This window comes from Rosa rugosa, chromosome 1, assembly GCF_958449725.1.
Source record: "Rosa rugosa chromosome 1, drRosRugo1.1, whole genome shotgun sequence".
NCBI classification, from domain to species: Eukaryota; Viridiplantae; Streptophyta; class Magnoliopsida; order Rosales; family Rosaceae; genus Rosa; species Rosa rugosa.
The window spans coordinates 69,461,609-69,486,332 of record NC_084820.1 but is presented as its reverse complement, the minus strand read 5'-3'; the positions used below and the strand labels follow the sequence as shown (position 1 = coordinate 69,486,332).

Sequence of the window (24,724 nt, the reverse complement as noted above, 5' to 3'; positions counted from 1 at the left end):
TTATTTCTCACTTCACACTCGCTTTCCTCCTTCTCACCCTCTTTACTCTCCTCTCTTGTGCAAATGCAGAAGAAACTCACAACAAAACATCATCCCCAGTTGAGTTCGTTGAGCATCTCAACGGGTCTCACAAAGGTGAGGTCAAAAGCATCAGTGACCTCCAAAAATTCCTTAAAAAATTTGGTTTCTTGGAGTTGAACTACAAGATCCACAATTATTCCAATGACGATGAGGATTTCGTGGAGGAAGGCATCAAGACTCTGACCACCTCTTGTTACTATGGAGTTGCATTGACATTGTTGTTGTATGGGTTAAAGATTCATGATGAGTAGCTAGATATTCTTTAATCTTTATATATAATCTTATGTAATGATTTGGATGAATGTTAGACACCTTAAACAGATGTTACGGTTCTTCAATCCTCTATTTAATCTAAATAACTTTTGGTTAAGTGTGTCAACTGCCATCGGGTTATACAATCTTTTAAGATTGCGGATAAGCTGATCATCTTGTCACTGTTTGATGAGGTCTTTTTAATTAGTAATGTATTAAACTGATCATCTATGTTTGCCATTTGGATGCTAAACTCAGTTGTTGTGGTTTTGGTACATTCTCAGTGTCGATTGACATGTTAGGACTAATTTGCTTCTTCCTTTGCGATGGATTCTGGAATATATAGAAAGAAGAGTAGTTCTGCCAGACAGGCAGGGGGAATAGAACATCTCCATGTTTTATAAACACATTTGATGTTTAATCTGGATATATCTATATAGAAGCAGGCTAAATATTAAGCTTTAATTTTAACCAAGCAAGTTCCTAGTTCCTCATTTCGTAAGTTTAGATGAAACTCTACTGCTTGCTTGATTTTCTTCCATTGCCTAAAAATGTGGATGTGAAGAATAATAGCCTTCTCTCTGTAAATGCTCTGCTTTGTAATGTATACTGTACAATTATGGCTACCAAGGTTTTCATATCATTCCAAAACTGATGGAAGACGAACATAGGGTGGGTTATTTCCACTGTTTCACATCACTTCCAGATATGGTTTCGCATACATGAACATGTAGATGTTTGTGCTTGTTTCAGAGAATTTTGAGAGAAGTAGTCTTGATTAACCAACAAAAAGGAAAACTCAAATGATACAAATTGACGTTGATAATCCTTTCAACTGTTGTAATAATGAAATCAATTACCAATTCATCCTTACACCGTAATTAGTGTTAGACTCCCAATAGTTAACTGGCTAGTATACTCATGACGAGCTCCGTTGCATGTTTACTGCTATGGATCTATGTTCATCGATATTCCTTATTACCATCTAAATAATATGGACTTCAATTTTATCAACCCACGTCAATCATAGCAAGGAAAAATGGGAAGTAGAGTGGAGTAAATTCAGACATGAATCCGGCAGGAAGATATATCATACCCCGGGGAAAGAAACAGATGCAGACACGCGCGAGTACGATATAGAGATGTGTTCTAGTTGACGCTTAACATAATGGGTAGGGCAAACAATTTCCTGCTGGCCCCATCGACGTCTGGCCGGTGATGGTGAGCTGTGAACATGGGCTCTAAATTATAGAACAGCAAATTTCTACACTAGCTAGCTAGGTCCCAGTTAATTAGACAGAGACTTGATGAGCTCCATCTTCCTTTCTGGAAATATTGGAATAGTCTATGACTCCATTCTTCTATGATGGCTCTTCATTTCTTCAGCACAAACTTTGACTCATTCCTAGCTTCCAACGACGTCTATATCTCCTTAGTTAATTGATTCAATTTAGAGAGTCAGTCACCCAAACTGTACGTATATGCAAGACTAGCCTTCCTACAATAGTCTCCCGTAAAATGACTAAGACGTTAAATTAAAACCCAACGTTTTCTTCCCGTTAGGAATTATCTATTATTTGTGTTCTTGTTTTTTTGTAGTTTCTTCCAATTCATCTCGAACATCAAGACCTAATTAACTGGTACACTCTTACTTGTCAAAAAGAGATCATATTGTAATTAACCCTATAATTAAATAGCAACCAAAATACGAGGTTTTGCAGCACACTCCATCCTAATCAAAAATGGCTTCAAAATGTAATCTTTTTCTGTTCTCAATCATTCTCTTTGTCCTCCTCGCTGTCTTTCCTCTCCTCTCTTATGCAAATGCGAAATAAATTCACAACAAAACATCATCCCCTTTTGAGTTCCTTGAGCATCTCAAGGGGTGTCACAAAGGTGACAAGGTCAAAGAGATCAATGACCTCAAAAAATTTGGTTACTTGAACTACAAGAAACACAATCTTTCCAACGACGATGACTTTGACGACCTCTTGGAGGAAGCCATCAAGAATTACCAGCTCAACTGAAACCTCAAGCCGACCGGCGAATTGGATGGCAAAACAGTATCGAAGATGATGATGCCTCGTTGTGGGGTGCCGGACATCATCAATGGCACTTCGGGGATGCGTTTAGGCAAGAAAAGTCGTGTACCTGGCGGTATAGGTTTCATCCTTACAGAAAAGATTTGTGTCCACTAATATTAGAAAACAATAAGAATTATAATCCATAAACTTATACACAAAGTAGTTCTTACATTAGCTTGCACAGACGTACATAAAGACATGTTACCCTTACATAGTTTTTGAATCTGAAAACTCAAGACGAGGTCCTGAATCTAATTGATGTACTCGATACTATTTCGCAGGTTCAATTGATACCACCGCTCACTATTCATTTTTCAGTTGAAACCCCAAGTGGCCTTCATCAAAGTACCATCTCACCTACGTACGGTTTTCTCCCCGAGACCTTAGATCGAGCCAAGGGTCCCGTGGCACGGGCTTTCGAAACATGGGCTGCTAATACACACTTCACGTTCAGCCAGGCACAGAGCGCGGACCTGAAGGTCGGTTTCCACAGCGGTGATCAACTGATCATGGAGACGGCTACCCATATGACGGACGCAAGGGATCCTGGCTCATGATTTGCGCCTTCGGATGGAAGATTTCATTATGATGCTGATGAGTCGTGGTCTGTCGGAGCTGAGCAAGGTTCTTATGATTTGGAGACGGTGGCTTTGCATGAGATTGGACACCTCATGAGGGAGCTATCAGGTGCCCTAGCTACTATCCGTCCCGGAGTGACTCAAGGTTTGCATGGGGACGATGTTCAAGGAATCAAGGCTTTATACAACGTTTGAGAGCTACCTTATGAAGAAATATATATTGTAATTCGACTAGTTTCAATTCAGTTTTCAGTTATGGAGTTAGTTCACCTAAATTGGACTTTGCTTTTGTTATTTTCAAATAAGGGACCTGAGTACCATGTACTAATAGGGAAATTCTAGTGTAGTGGTGGGTATCTCATACCCACATTTACAAAAGTGAGAACAAATTTTGTTGTCAAAGTTGTAATTTGAGACCTACTTTGTGTAATCTTAGTTCTAATAATGGTAATTACACCTCTTAAGACATTTTACAAGTTTTTGAACAAATTCGTTGTCAATGTTGTAATCTTAGTTCTAATAATGGTAATTACACCTCTTACGACATTTTTACAAGTTTTTGAACAAATTCGTTGTCAATGTTGTAATTTTTGTTTAACTATATGTAAATAGTGTAAATGAATATGGTAACTTTTGTTCTCAATGTTGTAATTTTGGTTCAAATACTTGTAAATTTTTGTTCAAATAGTTGTAAATGAGGGTATCTCATACCCACCAGTACACTAGCTTGTCTCGTACTAATATTGAGATTTTGTAAACCATAATTTCCCCTATTTTAGTCTCCGTAATTATAATTTAACAATATATTTCCCAGTTCTGACATTTCCCATAGACAAGCTAACTGCCTAGCAGACCATTTTCTAAACTCTTGATCCACCATATATTTAATTGTTGGTGCACATGAAAAGTAAACTAAGGGTGTTCATTTAAGCGAGGCTAAGCACAAAAAACGATATGATATACTATCTCAACCTTATGAGAATCAACCCTTGAATTTTTTTTCAAATTTTAATTTTTGGTTCAAAATCATGATTTATGTTCAAGTAAATCCAGAATATGTGTCTGGCCCAAACTCGAGGTTACTTGCTCTAGTTGAAATAGGGTTTATATTAGAGATATTCTCAGAGAATCTTAGGAGATATCCAATCAATGTACAATTATGTTTCCATGTACAACTCTATCTCTATGCTTGTAATCCTCTATATAAAGAGGGCGCTATTATCAATGAAAGCACGACTCAATTCTCTCTCAATTCAGTTTTCCTTAAACACGTTATCAGCACGAAACCCTAACCCTAACCCTAAAACCTAATAGCCAAAACCCTAAATCCGAATACAAATCCTTGATACTTTTATGCCTTAGCCACACAACTTAAAGCCCTTGACCCCAGGAATCCAGAACCACCGGAACCGACCAGAAACCTACCGAACCGGCCACCGAAAGCTCCAAATCACCCGCAGCAAATACTCCACTGGTTCACCACGTTCCAGACCTCCAATTTCTACCAAATTTCTCTACAAGAAGCTCCTCAAACCAAAGATTCAGGAACCGGAAGGAACACCCCAAAACCCGGCCAAGAAGATATTGAACCGGCAGCTAAACCTTACTGCAGGAAACAGGCAGAAAATAGAAGAAAATATAAAAAAAATAGGGGAGAAGAAGCTTGGCCCAGAAAGAAAGAAGAAGCAGCCCAGCCCAAAGAAGAAAAAGCCTAGAAGCCCACAGACCTGACCCAGGCCAGAGACGCACCTGACCCACCTCCACGTCAGCCAACAACATCAGCGTCAGCTGCCACGTCAGAACAAGGACCCACTGACAGGCCATCACTGGGACCACCGCCACGTCATCCCATGACCCACTGCCACGTCAACAGCGGACCCCCACTGCCACATCAGCAGAGGACCCCAGTGCCACATCAGCACCGGTCCGTTTCTGGCCACTTTTTCCTATCAAATTTTCCGGCAACCTATTTCGAGGTATTTTTTTTGGATTAATTTCAGTTTACCCCCCTGAAGTTTGGGTGTGTCATCATGTTACCTCTCTATTCTCAATTTTGAATTTTTACCCCCCAAACTTTCCAATTTCAATCAACCGTGTCCAATTTCTACTATTCCTTCCAAATTGGACGTTAACTCTGACGATCGGACCCACTTTGAGGGCTAAAATGGTCATTTCAAGACAAAAAAAACTATAAAAAAAATTTTCTATTTTTTTTTGTTTCTGTTTCTTAAGTTTTTTTTTAATATTTTATTTATTTATTTTGTCTTCAACCTATACACCACCAATTATAATAGGTTTATAAAAACAAAAATATACTCTAGGTGGTTAAAAGCCGCTCACTGGTCTACGATATTTGTGATATATCTCCGATAAAGTGAAGAATTTTAGGATATATCCCCAATAAAGTGAAGAAATATCTGTAAAAAAATGATTTTACACTTTATCTGTAAATCTGTAAAAAATGATTTTACACAGATATTTCTTCACTTTATTGGGGATATATCTGTTTAAGTAAATCCAGAATATGTGTCAGACCCAAACTCTAGGTTACTTGATCTAGTTGTAATAGGGTTTAGAATTAGAGATATTCTCGGAGATATCCGATTAATTGTACAATTATCTTTCCTTGTACAACTTTGATTCTATATCTTGTAATCCTCTATATAAAGAGGCCCCTATTATCAATGAAAGCACTACTCAATTCTCTCCCAATTTCGGTTTTCCTTAAACACGTTATCAGCACGAAGCCCTAACCCTGAAACCCTAATATCGTAGCCTTCAATCTCAAGAGCCCAGTTATCGGCCTCGCTTGCGCTTCCCCCACACCAACGCAGCAGCACTGCTGTAAAACAAAAAAACTAGAAGAAGAAGACGCTCAAAGGCAGAAAGAAAGAAAGAAAAAAAAAAAAAGGACGCTCAGAGGCAGCAAAGAAAGAAAAAAGGAAGCGCAGAAGCGGCACACATTGGCAGAAGGAAAAAAAAAAAAAAGACAGAGCATCCCACGTGGTGGGCAGAAGAAGGAGAAGAAAAAAGAGAGAGAGAAAGAAGGAGTAGCCCACGTGCTGGGCAGAAAAAGAAATAAAAGAAGAAGAAGTGGACACGGCCCACACAAAAGAAGAAGAAGAAAAATAGAAGGAAAAAGAAGGGGACGCGGCCCACGTAGAAGAAGAAAAGAAAAGGGAAAAAAAGGAAGAAGTCAAGCCCAGCCACTGCCACATCAATAGCAGGGACCCACTGCCACGTCAACACCGCCACGTGATCACAAGGACCCACCGCCATGTTAGAAACCAGACCCCAGCGCCACATCAACACCGGTTGACCATTTTCGGTCACTTTTCCGGCAACTTTTTCCGGCGATCTATTTCGAGGTAATTTTTACTAAAAGTTCCCGTTTTTGAGTTTTTATTTCAATTTCTCTTCTTTTTCTCAGGGACTTGCAACCTCCTTTCTTCTACCCCCCTTTCTTCATCATAGGAGAGACCAAATTAAGCCGAACTGTGGGGGTTCATGCTCACTCCAAGCTTAGAGCTTGTTGAGATCTCCAAACTTAGAGTTTGTAGAGAATTTATGATCGACCACTTATGTCATTGTTTCGATCTAATCTAAAACCTCTTGGAATTGAATTTCTCGGAAGCGATTATGCTCAGAAATTCCTAATTTCTTGGGAGCAACTATGCTCAAAAATTTTATATGTTTTCGTGGTAGCCTTTTACGCTCCGAAACTAACCCTAATTTATTGTTCTCTTTCAGGATGAGTAACCTAAACAAATTGGACTTTGCTCCACTGGGAACAACTGGCTCTGGATATCACAGGTGGGTATGTGATGTCTGCCAGCATCTCAAGGTCGATGGAATCCTGGATATGATTCCCGAGCCTAGCCAGGACTTGCTAACTGTTGAGCAAGCTCAAGCTTTGGAAGCAAATAGAGCAGCCTTAGAGGCAAATAAGGCAAAAGCCATCATCCTAATGACTCGTCATATGGATGATTCGCTCCAGTACGAGTGTATGAATGAAGAAGACCCCAAAAGGTTGTGGGTCTCACTCGAAGAAAGATTTGGCAACGTCCGTGACTCCCTGCTTCCTGACCTAGAGGTGAGATGGCATAGTCTCCGCTTCTGTGATTTCAAGTTAGTTCTTGACTACAACTCGGAAGCACTTCGCATTAAATCCTTAATGGAATTCTGTGGTAAAGATCACAGATGCGATGTTGATTGAGAAGACTGTCTCTACATTCCCCTTCTCTACACTGATGGTTGCTAAGAACTATCGAATTGATGCTACTGCAGGACGAATCACAAGGTTTCATGAGCTCATTGGAGCTATGAATGTCGCTGAAAAGCATGACAACATTCTTGTGAAGAACTATAATTCGAGATCCATGGAAACATAGCATATTCCGGAATCCAATTATAGTTGCGCCCCTAAGAGAGGACGCCAAGAGCGAAACCCTAATCTTAGGGATACTTCTGGACGTTCTGGTTCATATAATGGCTCTACTTGGGAAGGTAACCGCCAAAATAGGCGAACACGGAACCGAAGAGGTCAACGTAGAAAGAGAGAGGGAGGCAACGCCTCTGGCCATGTTGGTGGCGCCACCAACACTAAGAGCCATCTAAATGACGCTTTCAAAGCGCCTCAATCAATGGAGTCTGAGAAAAGAGATGTATGTTCTCAATGTGGAGTATCCTGTCATTGGGCACACATTTGTAGAGCTCGTGAAGAAATTATCACCGCCTAAAAAGCATATTGTGAAGTAAGAGAAGCTTACTATGTGGAACAAGAAGATCAAGAAGATGATCTAGAGTGAAGGGTTAAAGACTACAAATCTGGCTAGGATCAATAGATCGTCAATTCTGTTTAAGTCTTTATTTTTCCAAGAGATGTAATGAGCAATTGCAATATATTTTTGTAGTAGATGCAAATGGTTTAGTCTCTCTTCAAAGTAGGCTCACCCAAAGTAAGTGTGATGTCTAGGAAGGTTATGAGATTAGTGGTACTTAAGCGAGTCTTTCTCCACCGACATCTCTCTACTCACCTAGTCATATTTATTTTGGAGTTACCGAAAGAAGTCAAACGACTACCTTTGTTTTGCATTAGCTAGCATTTGGATTAGATTCTCCTAATGGTTAAGAGACAATGATGTACTTTGTTGACTTATGAATAAAATTTCGAGTTCTTTTCATTATGACTCCATTTTGATTATGAGCATATTACTTTGTGACTACGATGGCTGGGCTATAAGTATTAATTCAAGGACATGGAATAGCCCAAGTTCCCCTTGCCAAATGGCACCTTGATTACTATCACAGAAACTCTCTACGCTCATAGGGCAAATCACACCTATGAATAGCCAACTGATTCCATGAGAAAACGCATGTAGAGAACTGAAATGAGTTCCTTTGCAATGCCTCTAACGATTGTGAACAAAGGCGCATCTTAGAGAAGTTTATGTGTCTCTCTAATGGACTCTATGTCACTATCCGAGCTATTAAATCCAATAAAAGCTATGAGAGAAGATCTCTTGGATTTAGACACATATTGGCTTTGTCACGACAGGATAGGTCATCCTAGTCATGATATGATGATCCGTCTACTAAAGACTTCACACAGACATCTATTTTCTCTAGCGAAACGAAGCATGAATCAAAAGTTGATTCCTGGACTAAGTGTGACCGCCGCCGCTGCCTCCAGAGTCACCACAGTCCACCACCAGCCTAGGGTTGGCATAGTCCTTATCCATGACGCCATGGATAGCATACATCATGGTGATAAAGCCCCAAGTGATGTTGTAATCACCAACTTTGCTTCAAATAGCGTTTCAGACGCTCAGGCCCAACCAAAATCCTCATTGGTTGCTTTTAAAGCCTCACGCTAGTTTTACAAAGCCTGTTCCTTAGGAAATTAGGACTGAGAGGGTCCTATGCAAATGATATGAAACTACTCATTCTGTTCTTACATTGAATCCATGAGAATTCTATGGACTGATTCAACCAACTTGCGGACGTTTAAATATCTCATGTTGTTGGTTGACACACAAAAATGCTGGTCACGTGTTCTGCAATTGTCCACTTGTAATGCTGCTTATGCTACACTCCTAGCACATATCATATGACAACAGGCTCACTCCCCGAATTATCCTATTCAGTCAATTGAATTTGACTATGCTAGAGAGTTTACATCAAAGACTTTCGATGGATATTGCAATGAGACTGATGTTGGACATCATATTCTCATGAACACACCCAAATGGTCTCGCGGAAATGACTACGATGGTAGTCAGGACATTGGTAATGCACACCAATCTCCTTATATCCGCGTGGGGTGATGTAATATCGCATGCAGCTATGCTAATTCGTCTACGACCCACCGCCACTCAATCTACCTCTGCGTTACAGCTAGTGACTGGGTACAAGTATCATACTTATGCATATTTGAGTGTGTCATTTATGTGCCAATTGCGCCGCCACAACACACTATGATATGTCCTTACAGACGAATAGGCAACTACGTTGGACTTGAGATTCCAACAATCGTTCGCCACTTAATGCCCTTGATAGGCGATCTCCTTATCGCTAGATTTGCATATCTCACTTTGATGAAACAGTCTTCCTGTCGTTAGGGGGAGATAAGAACACGGATGTTCAGCAGGAACGACATGACTTGTCGTGGTCTATCCCCACTATGTCTCATCTCGATCCCAGTTAAAGTGACGAGATCACATAAATATGCTCCAAATATGCCTACAAGGAAGGACGTCCCTGCGAGATGACGTAACGCCACCCTACACGGAGGTAGGCATGGCGCCAATGCCAAAGAGAGTGGCACTATGGCTTTATAGGCCATGACCCCAGCTAGGATGAGTGGGAGGCATGTGGGTTCGAAGGATACTTTGGCACATTCCAATCCTTTGATCATCAAAACTCAAAATCCGTCTCATGAGTATCTTCCTGATTATGGTTATCGTTGAGGGATGCCTCAACGTCAGAATCTATTCCTAAGAATATAGAGCTCTATTAAAATTACACTAGTGTACATGAGACGTGGGATAGAAACTCCATCATAATTGATGATGTAGTTGCGCATGAGTTTGTTGAGTCCGATGATATCGGACCACGCTCCGTTGATGTATGAATGCAAACGTAGAGAAATTTGGCCTAAATGGAAAGATGTGGTTCATGTTAAGTTGGATTCTCTAACGAAGAGGAAGGTTTTTGAGCCAGTGATGCCAACACCTCCTAACATAAAACCTATTGACTAATGGGTCTTTGTTAGAAAGCGTGATCACAAAAAGAGATGGCAATCTCGCCTTATGGTGCAAGGCTTCTCACAAAACGCCCTGGAATCGACTACGATGAGACATATTCTCTCGTAATGGATGTCATTGCACTCTACTACCCTGTCAGTTTGGTAGTTTCTGAATAACTGAATATGCAGCTTACAAATGTGGTCACTAAGTATCTCTATGGGGATCTAGATAAGAAATGTACATGAAGGTTCATGGTGAACTTCATTTACTCAAGTCAAGTGGCTCTAGACCACACTGCGCGTTTACAATAAGATTGAAACGCTTACTAAAATGACTACTTGATTGGGAAGGGATATGTCCACACGTTTCCATAACAAGTTTCGGATTCTATCGCGGTTCATGTTGGACATGATCTTCATTAGAAGCCCTTAAAGAGTTAAGGGAAACCGCTGAACACTTAAATTCCGAGTTTGAGATCAAGGATTTTGGGAGAACACGATTATGTCTCGGTTTGGAACTTGAGCATCGTGTTGATAGATGCATAGGTGGAAGTGCCTTACTTAAGTACAATACGCGCATTATTGTACTTAGCTCAATGCAAAAGACTGGACACCTCATTTGCAGTAAACTTGTTAGCTAAGGTATAGCTCTGCGCCAAAGCGACACCATTGAATTGGTGTAAAAGATATCTTTCGGTACTTGAGATGTACGATTGATATTGGCTTGTTCTATCTCTATAAAGAGATGATGGATTCGGACCCATCACACACTAGGAATGCCGCCAACAGTGGCCTGCGTCCACTATCCCCATACTAAAACAACATGTGTTTTGGAAGGTTTTGCGGATATTGGGTATCTCTCTGACCCATACAAAGGTCATTCCCAAACTGGTTAAGTGTTCACCATGACAAAAGACCGTGATATCTTGTAGGTCTATAGAATAGGCCATAGTCGCTATATTTTTGAACAATGCAGAGATTATTGCTCTTCATGAAGTGGTTCGTGAATGTATATGGATTGGATCCATAATTACGCATGTTCGAAACAATTGTGGTTTGAAGTCTACCACAGATGAGCCTACGAGCATTTAGGATAATGCTGCTTGCTTTGAACAAATGAAACAAATGCTACATCAAAAGCGATAACACCAAGCATAATCAGCAACAACAAACTCTCCTCAAGATCAAAGTGAATTAGGTTTGATCTGACGACAGTGTGGCAGACTTGCTCACTAAGTCATTGCCTAAATTCCACTTTCGAGAAACATGTTGGTAGCATCGTTTGCTGAAGTTATCCGAACTCCCATGATCGTAGTCATCAGGGGGAGATGCAGACATCAGGGGGAGATGTCTACATGTATGGTCTCGAAACGTGAATGGTGTGTTGTGCTCTTTTTGCCCTTCGACCGAGGTTATTTTTGTCCCACAGGGTTTTTGTTACTCAACAAGGTTTTTAATGAGACAACGAGAGGAGCACCACGTTTGGGCGACACAAGGGGGAGTGTTCAAGTAAATCCAGAATATGTGTCTGGCCCAAACTCGAAGTTACTTGCTCTAGTTGAAATATGGTTTATATTAGAGATATTATCGGAGAATCTTAGGAGATATCCAATCAATGTGCGATTATGTTTCCATTACAACTCTATCTCTATGCTTGTAATTCTCTATATAAAGAGGTCGCTATTATTAATGAAAGCACGACTCAATTCTCTTCCAATTCAGTTTTCCTTAAACAATTTACAATTTTACACCCCTAAAACTGTGGTTATAGCAAACAATTTTTTGGCCAAAAATACATGTTCTTATTTTCTGACTAAAATCTTCCCACCCTAACATTGGATTTTTAGACAATTCTAGAACTGATGAATCTAAAAAATTTTGACCCAATTAAGTTGAAAAATTGAGAAAATCATTAAAAAGATCCGAATGAGATTTTTGAGGTCTATCACTTGGAGCAGCTCTAAAAAATAATGTATTACCAATTATGAGATTATGACGCAAGAAAATTCCAAAAAATAAAAGTAAAAACCTTAATATGATTTTCCATATTTCGACATGCCATCAAACACACACACACACACACACACATATAGGCCCTTCTAGCGAGGGATCCATTTTTTTGGTCATTTTAAAGGATTGCTCATTAGATCCATTTTTCGATCACATATTCACATCTTAACCAATTAGTTTTTAGGCATATATGTAGATCATCTCTGTAAACTTTCACCCAAATTGATAATCATTAAGGCATTCAAAACTACGATTTACAATTACGAACACGAACGGTTCAGGTTGGACAGATTCGGTTCGTCAAGATGCCTTAACGATCATCAATTTAGCTAAAAATGTACAAAAAAATCTATACATTAAGAACTAAAAACTGAATGGTCAAGATGCCGAAATATGATCAGAAAGTGTGTCCCACAAGAGATACTTTAAAATGACAAAAAAAGAAATCCCTTAATAGAAGGACCCTATATATATATATATATATATATATATATTATTTCGTTCGGACCTCCCATTACCTTTTAATTGTTTGCCTAGCTATTTGAAGAATTGTCTAACAATGGAGAGTGAAAAGCGAACATCGACCCAATAATACTTCATAAGACTTAATTTTTTATTTCGAAGAATGAAGAACCTATACTTCTGATGATCTAGAGTCAAATTCAAAACGAGACCTACCGCAGGACTGGTAAAATATGTCGTTGGTGTTTCTCATAAGAGATTACTGTGACCACGAAGGTATTTTCTACGAAGAAGTTCGTTTCCTTTTTGACTGAAAAAGGCTTGAAACCTATACCCCGGAGTGAACAATTGAAAATGGAGAAAAATATTGTTATTGACCTTATCAGAATCGTGTGTCTGTGTATCATATATATATTGGTAATATTAGTAATTTTTTTTTTTTTTTTTGAGTAATGCCACGGGGGCGAAATAGTATATTCATCACAAGCCAGAATAGGCCATTACATACCCTTCCGCTGTCATTTATAGACAGACAAGAAGCTAGTGGTAGTACCCACAAGTGGTACGTATATATAGTCCTACTCATTGTACAATCAAATACGTAGAAATATCGGATATCCTTCTTCGGTACTACTCCAGAGACGCTAAAGAGACATTGGGTGCACATTAGTGCATTGGTTCCTAAATAAAAGGAATTTATTGTAAAAGACAAGCTAAAACATAGTAAAGGCCTAGGGCAACAACCCTAGCCCAAAATAGCAGGCCCAAGAGCATATAAAGGAATAGTCCAAACTCCAGAGCCCATCAAGTTGATCTGGCCCCAGCCCATCCGTCCTCGACGACAAGTCATTCGCCACTATCCCAGCGTTCCTGACGACATGCCGTACGCCACAAACCCAGCAGCCCTACCCGACCCACTCTGCCATGACCCGTGCCACCCCAAGAGATGCCTCCGCGACTACTCACCGCTTTGGCCCAATCCCCCGCGCCTCACGCCGCCACAGCTCATGCATGAGACATGCTGCCACAGTTCACGCCGTGCCTGACGCCGTCCGAAAACCTGCTGGTCTTGATCAGCACACCCCGCCGCCGATTGAGATGAGGCCAGAAAACCCCAAAACCGAGCCGTCTGGAAACCCGAAGCACACCACCCATGGATGAATCTCAGGCTAAATCGAATCGAAAGCCCGTCTGGCAGCAACCCCAAGACGATGGCAAGACCCGGAGGCAAGCATCAATCGGGGCGCCGCCGGACGAGATCGAATATTGGAGTGGAAAAAAACTTGACTTTGGGGGCTTTAGGGTTTCTCTCTCAAGGAAGAGGAACACATTGTTTTACTCATATTAATTATTCTGTCTGCATCTAGACAAAATGAAGTACCTAATGTGAAATTGAATGTAATTCGGTAATATTAGTAAATCTTTAATATCAATAGAATGAAATAAATTCTCTTTAAGTGAGCGAGTTGATCCTTTACATAGTAATTATTGGTATATCATAGATGCATTTACAATCGAAATTAAGCTCTTTATAATGTCTATATATACTTTCTCAAATAAGACATAATGCGCGTAAAGTCTTTGGAGTACAATTTTTTCTAGATGAAAGCTCAATCTTTCTTTACTATATTAAAAAAAAAGTCCCAAAACATATATTAACTTTGAGGCAGCTTTGAAGTTTAGGTTTTCTCAGATCAAGTTAGGGAGTAATTAATTAAGGCAAACTGCAAGATTAGGGCCTCGTTTGGTTCACGGAAGGGAAATCAATTCCCTTGTCTTTCCAGTGGGGAAGGGAAACTAAAGTTCCTGTCAGGTTTCCTTTCCTGTGTTTGGTAAAGCAGGGAAAACATCCAGGAAAGACCATTTGATTTCCCTTCCAGTGTTTGGTTGGTGAAGGAAAGGAAAGTAAAAATATAGCTATGTTTCAATAATACCCTTGTATTTTAATAAAAATACAAACTATGTTTCAATGGGTATATTTGGCAATTGCATATTTGAGCAGGGTTATTATTGTCCAAAATTGCAGTCATAAATGCTGGGAAAGAAGAGGGGAAAATCAATCACATGGGTCTTGACCTTCCCCCCAATTTTTCCCTCTGTCAGGAAAGTGCTTCCAGATTTTGTGGTTACCAAACAAAGGAAATGAAAGACTTTCCTTTCCTGATGCCTCAAATCCATGAACCAAACATGGCCTAGTTCTAGCAACTGATGACCTAGATCGAATGACCACTTAAATACTTACTAAACGTCTTCTCCGAGTTTGGAACTAGTCTATTAATTAATTAATTAATGTTTCTTCTTCTTTACTCCCAATTGATCATCTCGAACCTCAGGACCTAACTAGTAATAGTAGTCAAAGTCATATCTTATTTTGTTAAGGAAGCCCGCAATATGGAAAACTTTAGCGAAGAGCGTTCTTATAGAGGCCTATAAATAGCAATAGCAATCTGAGGCTTTTGAAACATAACTAGCTAGCTAATAGGAGCAATGGCATCCAAATCTAATCTTTTTCTCTTTACTATCACTCTCCTGCTCGCCCTTCTTACTCTCCTCTCTTATGCAACTGCTTCTCATCCCCACAACAAGAGCTCTTCCCCATTTGAGTTCCTTGAACATCTCAAGGGTTGCCACAAAGGTGATAAGGTCAAAGGCATCAATGATCTCAAAAAATACCTTGAAAAGTACGGTTACTTGAACTACAAGAACCACAGTCATTCGGACGATGATGATTTTGACGACCTTTTGGAGGAAGCCATCAAGACTTACCAGATCAATTACCACCTCAAGTCCACCGGAACATTAGACGGCAAAACAGTGTCGAAGATGATGACACCTCGTTGTGGCATGCCGGATATCATCAATGGCACCTCGTCCATGAGATCAGCCAAGAAAAGGCACCACCATGGTATCTAGCTCTTTCATCTTATTAGACAATTACGTTGTCCTCCAACTTTTTTTTTTTAACGTTGTCCTCTGACTTCTTACGAGTTATCAATAGAACATACACTACTGCACTACTATATACAATTATACATTAATATACTGAAAATGATATGTATATGCATCTACAATTACCATTCTCCTTATGTTAATTGAAATTCAAAATCAAAATAAAACCATACAGTAATTATCTTGAATTAAAACTTGAACATTCTGTCTAACGATTTAAGTGCTCGATATTGTTTTACAGGTTCAATTCATACCACTGCTCACTACTCATTTTTCCAGGGAAATCTAAAATGGCCTTCTTCTAAATACCATCTCACTTACGGTTTTCTCCCCAACACCCCATCTGAAGCCATGGGCGCTGTCGCACGGGCTTTCGCAACATGGGCTGGAAACACTCACTTCACGTTCAGCCAGTCCCAAAGTTACGAGAATGCGGATTTGAAGATTAGTTTTCATAAGGGTGATCATGGAGACGGGAATTCATTTGACGGCCCGGGCGGGGTCCTAGCCCATGCTTTTAGCCCGTCGGATGGAAGATTCCACTACGACGCAGATGAGCCTTGGTCTGTGGGTGCTACACCAGGTGCTTATGACTTGGAGACTGTGGCTTTGCATGAAATTGGGCATCTTCTGGGACTTGGACATAGCTCAGTGGAGGGAGCTATCATGGCCCCAGCTATTCCCCCGGGAATGACTAAAAGTTTGCATGGGGACGATATTCAAGGAATCAGGGCTTTATACAACGTCTGAGGAGCAGTGCTAGCACTAGCTCGATCAAACAATTCAATGCCTTGTTGTTAATTACCACGTAGTCTTTTGTTGATTATGCTCCCCCACAGTCAGCTTTTAATTCTTCTTTCCTTTATCAAATAAGGTATCTGAATAACTTGTGTCGAGATTTTTCAGATTCAAAAGTAACAAAGAGAGTTGTTGTACACTTGTATGTATGAAGAGCCGATGCTTTGGCAAATTATGGTACATCTTTTTTTGATCGAGTTGGTGTGGTGAGATGTGCCTCCCCTTTTGTTTTGCAGCATTTTATTTTCTCCTCAAATTTATTTTTGTTAGTCTTTTTGTTGTTCGAGGTATTGGTTTTGGTTCCGCTCCTATTGTTCTTTCTTTAATTAATAAAATAGAGTGATCGGGAGGTTGTCACTCATCTTTCATATATCCTCGTCCTTTCAGCGAAAAAGAAAAGAAAAAATTTTATGTATGAGTATATATATCTATATGTATTCACCAGTGAAGTTCTTGACCGTAAAATGAGGAAAAATATGATTAGTCTCGTCATGACAACTACAATAATCAGATTTCTTTAGGACTCTCTTTAAGAATTATTTGTGTAAAATAATAATTCTTCTCTCTTCTAAAGATGCAATCCCCTTATGAACAGTAACTCCCCTTATGAATAGTGTGATGACCCTTTTGCCCTTTTGTGTTTTAAGGAATTGCACAGCCCACCTGTACGATTTCTGTCGCCGCGTGTCTTCTGCGCTTCTCTCCACCGAACGCCCGCTTGGGGGAGAGACAGGACATCAGAAAGTGCTGTTTAGGGACGCCACACCTCAGCTCTGTTTTCCCAAAGGACTGAAATTGACCATTGAGAGAAAGAGAGAAGAAAGAAGCACAAGAATAAAGCAGCTTCAAATCCTTCGCAGTTTGATAAGGTTGGTAGTGCAATTTCATTTGTTTCCCATGATTGCAAGAGCTGGAGTCATCTGATTGGTTATATATGTATATATGAAATTGATAGGGGAAGAAGGTAGATAGTTCAGAGAAAAGGAAGAGGGGGACGGGAACGAATGAGAATCAGTAATTTTTGTTTTGGGATCACAGATCCTTTGTAAATGACATTTTTGTGACATGGATTTGGGATTAGCACTCAATTTCTGAATCAACTTCTTTTCTTTTGATATTGTCATATGCCTAATGCTTTTTCTCATATTTCAATTCTGGAAATTTTACTTTCTAGCTGCAAGTTTTCTCTAAACAGATACAATGTAGTATGATTTATTTGTATATTTTCTGCACTTTGTTTTATATGAAAAGTGTTGCACATGCAAAATTTTGATATATGATTAACTCATATTTTACTTTCATCAAAAGGATTGTCTACTTTCATAATGACGTTCTACTTCACAGATGTGTTTATAGACATTATTGTCTTTAGAAAGACTTAGTTTCCTTTAGAAAATGGTAAATAAGAACTGAAGCTTAATTTGAAGTTTCTTTGGTTTTAGTTAATTTAGTGAAAAAATGTTGCTTATCGAGATAATATAACTCTTCATCAATATTATAAGCGCATAATTAACTTTGACTTATTCTTCGAATTTTGGCTTCTGTTTCCGACTTATAATGATTTACTAAATTAGGGAAAGAAATTTTGAATTCTCTCTCTCAACTTGGTATATTACATATTCTGCTGTTTCATTTCTTTGTGATGGTTGAAGTTTCTAACTATCAAAAGCAACTTCAATTGGTAGATTGTTAGAGACGGAAAGTATCTTACACTTGGAGGAAGTTTTTGAGTTAGAAATGTTCACTCAATTTCCAAGTTATTCCGAACTTTATGACACCTTAACTGTTGCTGTTATTCAGAACTTGAAGATTATTCAGGTAAGCAGTTCAGTTTCCCCCTCGTCTTCTTCCTCCTCCTCTCTTTTTGAATTCCCATACATTGATTTTTTGTTGTAGTTAAGTTTTGATAAACAAGAAGAACATGAACTTGAGTATTTGGTTTTCATTGTAGTAGTTTGGTAAATAGCCTACTGTATCTTTGATGCACAAAAACATGGGTTTCTGTATGACAATTAATAATCATAAAGTATAGAATTATACCTCTGAAATACCCAGTCGTGGCCGATCCTCGATCATGTATTTTACTACAATAGTAGCATAAACATCACTGTTAACGTAGCCATTGATAGTGAACTGATAATCCTAGCTCTTCAGGATGCGTATAAGGTGTGATATTTGTGAATTAAACCAATATACTTACTGAGTGGTAATTCGCTTTTGTTAGCAGTCCTGGCCTCTGCTATAGTCCTGATCAGAACTTCAGAATCCACTGTTCTAGCTGTAGAATCATGTATTTTTCATTTGTACCCTCTGTCTGCATGTCTTCTCTTTGTATGAGGATTCAGCAATTTGTGTTCTTATTGTATTTTGGATGGTAACCAATTCCCTTTTTGAACTCACATATGTATTACTTGCAAACAGATACTACATTCCATTAGCCATTCAATTAATATAAATAGCAAAGTCTGGCAGATATATGTGACACATACTCTTCCAAAACTGATCAAAAAAGGAGACGATCGATTGTAATAATGGATCGATTCCAGTTTGCAACACACTGTGCTTACAGGTGTGCATTGCTTTTACATATGTGTGTCTTAATGGATACTCCACATCTAAAAACAGATATTTTTCTTCCTTTTTTTTAAAACAATCAATTTGGAAAGACCATTCTACCCTTCTTAATTGTTTTGATCACAGATACCGATGTATGTGAGAGAGATTCTTCCAAAACTGATCAAAGAAGGAGATGATTATAATAATCGATCTATTCCAGTTTGCAACACATTGTGCTTACAGGTGTGCATTGCTTTTACATATGTGTGTCTTAATGGATGCTCCCCATCTAAAAACAGATATTTTTCTTCCTTTTTTTAAAACAATCAATTTGGAAAGACCATTCTACCCTTCTCAATTGTTCTGATCACAGATACCGATGCACAATATTTTGGTCAAATTGCACTGCATGTGTATATAAACCGAACTACTGCTGTTTCAATCTAATACAACCCAGTAAGTTTCAGATACTATGAGCTACTGGATTCTTCTCCCCTTTTGAATTGATCGGTTAGTCCTTCTCTGATATACTACTTACATTTACTTTTCTCCATTTTTGTTTGTATATCACCAAAACTGATTACTATATTCCTTGGATCACTTCAGTGCCTATAACCAGTGGGTGGCTTCGCATATCAGACCAGGTAATTTCCTCTCACTGCATTCACCGACTTTACCAGCACCAGTAAACAGCACCAGTAAAAACAATAGAAAAACAACATGCATGCTCCCGGGTAAACTCAACCATCAAAATTCACAACACCCAATCTACATGCATGTTGCTTTAATAAATTTGTATCGTTCACACAAATGGTTTTGATCAATAAAGTTAGAATTTTTCGAACTTATCATTTGTGTACTACTTCACAAGTCTTAAGGTCAAGCAATATCAAGGTATCTCTGTCAAACTCCTACAGCAATACTTTATCTTTATTCTTATGTTTATATGTTTGCTTCAACTAGAAAGATTAATGAATAAAATGCATTGCTGAAGAGTATAAGATGCAATCTTGATACGAATAGGATACGAAGAGTCTGCCTTTTAGCTTATCTTTGTACAAGAAATTGCTGTCACTAACTCCTAACTTTCAAAATTCATAACCAACTCCACAAAATTCCATTTTGGGAGATCCCAATTCTACATGACTCTTTACAATGTCTACAAAAACTCTTTAAAACGAACCAACCTGAAATTCCAAGTAGATTAGTACAGTTTTGCAGAAGTAACTGACTGGGTTATTCCAGCAAATCTATAAATGGCTCAAATCCCCCTCCTTGGCCAACACTTTTTCTAACTTTTCCTAAACTTTTGAGTGCTCAATATTTTGCACCTCTTTACCAAATTCATGATGCTGCAGGAAAAATCAATTTGTCATCGACCGGAAGCAGCTTTTACTTTCTAAATCCTGAGGTACCACTAGCTAATGATTACAAGAGAGAGTAAGCATGCAAAACCAATTCAGACTAACCACTGCAAATCTCACTTTATATATGTCATATTATTCTGACCATGTACATGTTTTCCAATAACCAAAAAAAAAAATTCAGGTTCACAGGAGCTCAGTACGCTGTATATATACAACCTGCTGCAGAAAACCGGTTCATGGGTGTTCAAGATTTGGAAACTGTGGAAAAATTATCTTTATCAGATTTAAACCTACTTGATACCACCGACAACGAGGTAAAGTGCGGGTTATTCAAAACATTTCACAATAATTTAACTACATCTTCATTACTATGCACTAAACATCTCTGCAATTAAACTTCAGGAGCAGCTCAAATACTGCAGAGCTACTCTAAAAAAAATTGTAGAAGAAGATGGGTGGTACTATCTGGGATGCCCGATCTGCTACAAACAAATGAGGAAAAAACCGGACAGTGAACTGCTCATATGCCAACAGCATGATATGCAGCACCACAAATATACGTAAGATACTAAAATGTTCTTTATAAATGTTCAGCAAACAGAATATTCCACTTGAAGTTTCGATGTTTGTTTCCATTATTTTTAGTTGAGGTAACAGGTCATTATATATATATTGTCAATGCATAATCTACGATTCACTTCAGTTTTTAATACTGCTGACCATTTAGTATAATGTTCTTTGGTCTAAATTTATATCACTTCAACAATGGTCCTCAGATTCAGATTTTCTTAGCTTTCAAATATTCCTCTCCTTCAATTGTGCTTCATGTCAGTATCATATCTACTTCGTTTATGCAATTACTTCCTCACATCCCTAAATTTGATCCATGTCGTAATGCAGCTTCAGAGTCACTCTTCTCATTGAAGATGAGACTGATCAAGCACATGCAGTCTTAATGGGCAAAGAAGCAGAAGAAATCTGTGGAATCTCATGCGAGGACTTGATTATCAAGAAAAACTGCAAAAACCAAAGGATCATACCACAAGAAATTCTTCAATTAGAAGGACAGATCAAGCTGCTGAAATTGAAACCAGGAACAAAAAGAGATTTCCTTATAAAGGGGATATACGAAGATGTTCACAAGTTCACACCAACCCAAGATATCGAACCAACAACTTCCACGCCAAATAAGAAAATATTTGAGAAGAAGAGGAAGGAATTGTTCAAAGCAAAACCAAGCAAGAACCCAAAAAGGCAAGTCTTAAAATCATGGCGCCAAATTTCATTTCCACTTATTTTCTACAGTTTATATTAATCTTTTATACATAACCTTCATGTCCTCTGTACATCTCAGTGACAACTTTGAACCATCAGATCAGAGCAGCGCAAATACATCGGCCCAATCTGACATAGAAGACCTTATCTAGCCACTTCTGCTTTGCAATCTTCTACTTTTTGTCTTTTTGTGATAGGGACCAATCTGTATGGTTTTTTGTAATGCTAACGGTCCTTCAAAAACAATGTCATGCTGTGTACATATAAGCACTGGTTGTCAGGACCACTCTATGTTTTGTGTAATGCTAATGGTCCCAGAGAAACAATCAACCAAGACAGCAGACATTTTGTACAATTGATCAATGTACATAAAAGCTTTTTGGCTGCTCTTCTTTGTTTTCTCATTCCATTTTTTTTTTTTTTGTTTGCAACAATCCGCCAATTAGTATTGCCACTGGAAGACCCGTAGCATCGCGCGGGCCTTTTTAACTAGTTATATTGAAAACCATAGAATCAACTAAATTATTGGTGTCGGTGAGCTATGACATGTTGGTAAGTTAAAATTCCAACATTGTAAAAATCATACCGTCATGTGTTCGATTCTCACTAACATATGTAAGGGTGAGGTGGGCTAAGGTTTTTTTTAAAAAAACTAATATGTTGGTGAAAAGTGAAAACAGATATGATGATCATCAAATAATCAGTAAACAATTTGTACGTGTTTAACGTCAAAAGAAACGGCAATCGTGCATGCAAGTGGCTATCGATCGGAAACATTAGATGATCGACTAGAATATCTCAGCCTCTCCCATTCATATTATCTCATATTGTGAACTCATCCATTTGGAAATTGGTTTTATATATAGAGGGCGGATTTGGTATTTGAATATTTTGTGCATCAATGATGTAGTCTAGTCGACAATGAATGTTACCACGTCGAAGCTAGCTAGTTTCGCCTTCACAATTCTGTGATTTTGTTGAGCAAACCCATATTAATTTCCCAGCACTAAGCCCAGAGTTCAAGTAGTCCAGTTAGTCCACTAGTATTAAGCCCATGATGTTTAGTCCTTCACTCTGTTGTGGTCCTTAGTAGACACGTGTAGAACAACCGACTTGTACCTACAGCCATTTTGGCAACCATCTTTTGAACAATGAATTGAATCTGCATTTCCATTCTTATCTTCCTTTCACAATTTGAATCCCATCAAATTCTCAGAAACCAACTGCTAACAGAAACCAAATGTTGAGCTCAGCATGCATGTTCTGGCGAGAATGTTTTTTAAATGATTTCTGCTTGTTAATCTCAACGACTGTATATGCATGACGTCGTACACCAGCTTTGTAGACAAACGTAATTGATCACACCATCTGTTTACATTTATACATTAATGCTATTGCCTATAAATTCCATTGCGAGTATGAGGCTTCAGCAACATCCATACTCAAACTCGGAGCGATGGCACCAAAATCTGATCTTTCTCTTTTCACAGTCACTCTGCTCCTCCTCCTCCTCGCCCTCTTTTCTTTCCTCTCTAATGCAAGGGCAAACTCATCTCCGTTTGAGTTCCTTGAGCATCTTAAGGGTTGTCACAAAGGTGACAAGGTCAAGGGCATCAATGACCTCAAGAAGTACCTTCAAAAGTTCGGTTACTTAAACTACGAGAACCACAGACATTTCAACGATGATGATTTTGACGAGCTCTTGGAGGAAGCCGTCAAGACTTACCAGCTCAATTTCCACCTCAAGTCCACGGGAACATTGGACGACAAAACCGTATCAACGATGATGATGCCTCGTTGTGGTGTGCCCGATATCATCAATGGCACCACGTCCATGAGATCAGCCCAGATAAAGCGCCAGCACCGTACGTATTTCATCTTACTAGAAAATTAGATTATCATGTTAATTTTATATTGTTTATTAGTAGTGGTTTTCCTCTCAGATACTGATCAAGAAAACATTACTGTACTTGTAGATACCTTAAAATTGTTAAAAGCATGTAGATAATAATACTCTTGAATTAAGACTTGATCATTACGTCAAACGAATTTAAGTACTTGATATTGTTTTACAGGTGCAATTCATACCACCGTTCACTACTCATTTCCCGATGGAAATCTAAAATGGCCTTCTTCAAAATACCATCTGACTTACAGTTTTCTCGCTGGCACCCCATCCGAAGCCCCAGGTGCTGTCGCACAGGCTTTCTCATCATGGGCTAAGAACACTCACTTCAAATTCAGCAAGGCTCAAAATTACCAGAGTGCGGATTTGAAGGTTAGCTTTCATAAGGGTGATCATGGAGACGGGAATGCATTTGATGGGCCTGGAGGACAGCTGGCCCATGCTGCTTACCCTACGGAGGGAACATTGCACTACGACGCAGATGAGACTTGGTCTGTAGGTGCTAAACCAGGTGCCGTAGACATTGAGAGTGTTGGTTTGCATGAAATAGGGCACCTTCTGGGACTTGGACACAGCTCAGTGGAGGAAGCTATCATGTATCCAACCATCCCCGAGGGAGTGGTTCATAAAAGTTTGCATGAGGACGATATTCAAGGAATAAAAGCTTTATACAACATTTGAGTAGTAGTGCTCGATCAAGTAATTCAAAGCATTGTTCATTGTATCACCTTGTACTGATTATATATGTTCCCCCAAAGTCAACTTCTAATATTTCTTTGTTATTAAATAATGTACCTGCTCTTCAAACCAATAAAAAAATAATGTACCTTTGTTATTAAAAGTTGTGTGAGGATTCAAGATTCTCTACTAATTAATTGTTAATTGTATAGTTTCTTTTGGTTAAAAAAGATGAGAGCGACTGCTCTGTCTCTTTTCCCTCTATGGCGGCGAACCCTAACCCTAGGGCTTCGAACGTCAAAAATTTTGGCTCCGGTTGAGGTCTCCCCTCCTCATGGGGTCTGTTGGTCGACCTCTCTGAGATCGTGGCTCACCTCTGTTCAACCTTCTGGTTGTGGCAACTGGATTGCTTTTGCATATCGATCGGAAGCTTGCGGTGAAGCAAACCGTGAAGATGATCGGCGTTTTCGCTTGGTGGTTCA

At 39.0% G+C, this 24,724-nt stretch overlaps 4 protein-coding genes and 1 pseudogene across 4 annotated transcripts; all 5 read left to right on the top strand.

Annotated features, from left to right (window-relative positions):
- The first annotated feature begins 2,075 nt into the window (after positions 1 to 2,075).
- Positions 2,076 to 3,190, top strand: LOC133734116 (metalloendoproteinase 2-MMP-like; annotated as a pseudogene).
- Positions 3,191 to 15,200: 12,010 nt separating this feature from the next.
- LOC133706411 (metalloendoproteinase 3-MMP-like) lies at positions 15,201 to 16,830 on the top strand. Its single transcript, XM_062131942.1, has 2 exons — positions 15,201 to 15,618; positions 15,904 to 16,830. Exons 1-2 carry the CDS (start codon positions 15,201 to 15,203, stop codon positions 16,410 to 16,412), a joined length of 927 nt encoding a protein of 308 aa, XP_061987926.1. The 3' UTR covers positions 16,413 to 16,830.
- Positions 16,831 to 17,078: 248 nt separating this feature from the next.
- LOC133734106 (uncharacterized) lies at positions 17,079 to 19,154 on the top strand. The gene is made up of 3 exons (XM_062161751.1): positions 17,079 to 17,329; positions 18,146 to 18,278; positions 18,882 to 19,154. Exons 1-3 carry the CDS (start codon positions 17,079 to 17,081, stop codon positions 18,987 to 18,989), a joined length of 492 nt encoding a protein of 163 aa, XP_062017735.1. The 3' UTR covers positions 18,990 to 19,154.
- A 714-nt stretch (positions 19,155 to 19,868) lies between these two features.
- LOC133726488 (uncharacterized) lies at positions 19,869 to 22,046 on the top strand. Its single transcript, XM_062154034.1, has 6 exons — positions 19,869 to 19,910; positions 20,375 to 20,456; positions 20,565 to 20,697; positions 20,786 to 20,943; positions 21,284 to 21,637; positions 21,738 to 22,046. The coding sequence occupies exons 3-6, from the start codon at positions 20,620 to 20,622 to the stop codon at positions 21,808 to 21,810; spliced, it is 663 nt and encodes a 220-aa protein (XP_062010018.1). The 5' UTR covers positions 19,869 to 19,910; positions 20,375 to 20,456; positions 20,565 to 20,619; the 3' UTR covers positions 21,811 to 22,046.
- Positions 22,047 to 23,088: 1,042 nt separating this feature from the next.
- Positions 23,089 to 24,405, top strand: LOC133706400 (metalloendoproteinase 3-MMP-like). Its single transcript, XM_062131934.1, has 2 exons — positions 23,089 to 23,523; positions 23,734 to 24,405. The coding sequence occupies exons 1-2, from the start codon at positions 23,115 to 23,117 to the stop codon at positions 24,243 to 24,245; spliced, it is 921 nt and encodes a 306-aa protein (XP_061987918.1). The 5' UTR covers positions 23,089 to 23,114; the 3' UTR covers positions 24,246 to 24,405.
- Positions 24,406 to 24,724: the final 319 nt, after the last annotated feature.

Bases quoted from the DNA above. Each gene is read 5' to 3' on its own strand.
- LOC133706411 (XM_062131942.1), top strand. From the start codon at position 15,201: ATGGCATCCAAATCTAATCTTTTTCTCTTTACTATCACTCTCCTGCTC. The intron at 15,619-15,903 runs GTATCTAGCTCT...ATTGTTTTACAG, and splicing joins CAAGAAAAGGCACCACCATG to GTTCAATTCATACCACTGCT.
- LOC133734106 (XM_062161751.1), top strand. From the start codon at position 17,079: ATGACCCTTTTGCCCTTTTGTGTTTTAAGGAATTGCACAGCCCACCTG. The intron at 17,330-18,145 runs GTTGGTAGTGCA...TTCAATTGGTAG, and splicing joins ATCCTTCGCAGTTTGATAAG to ATTGTTAGAGACGGAAAGTA. The intron at 18,279-18,881 runs GTAAGCAGTTCA...ACTTGCAAACAG, and splicing joins AGAACTTGAAGATTATTCAG to ATACTACATTCCATTAGCCA.
- LOC133726488 (XM_062154034.1), top strand. From the start codon at position 20,620: ATGGGTGTTCAAGATTTGGAAACTGTGGAAAAATTATCTTTATCAGAT. The intron at 20,698-20,785 runs GTAAAGTGCGGG...ATTAAACTTCAG, and splicing joins TTGATACCACCGACAACGAG to GAGCAGCTCAAATACTGCAG. The intron at 21,638-21,737 runs GCAAGTCTTAAA...TGTACATCTCAG, and splicing joins CCAAGCAAGAACCCAAAAAG to TGACAACTTTGAACCATCAG.
- LOC133706400 (XM_062131934.1), top strand. From the start codon at position 23,115: ATGGCACCAAAATCTGATCTTTCTCTTTTCACAGTCACTCTGCTCCTC. The intron at 23,524-23,733 runs GTACGTATTTCA...ATTGTTTTACAG, and splicing joins CCAGATAAAGCGCCAGCACC to GTGCAATTCATACCACCGTT.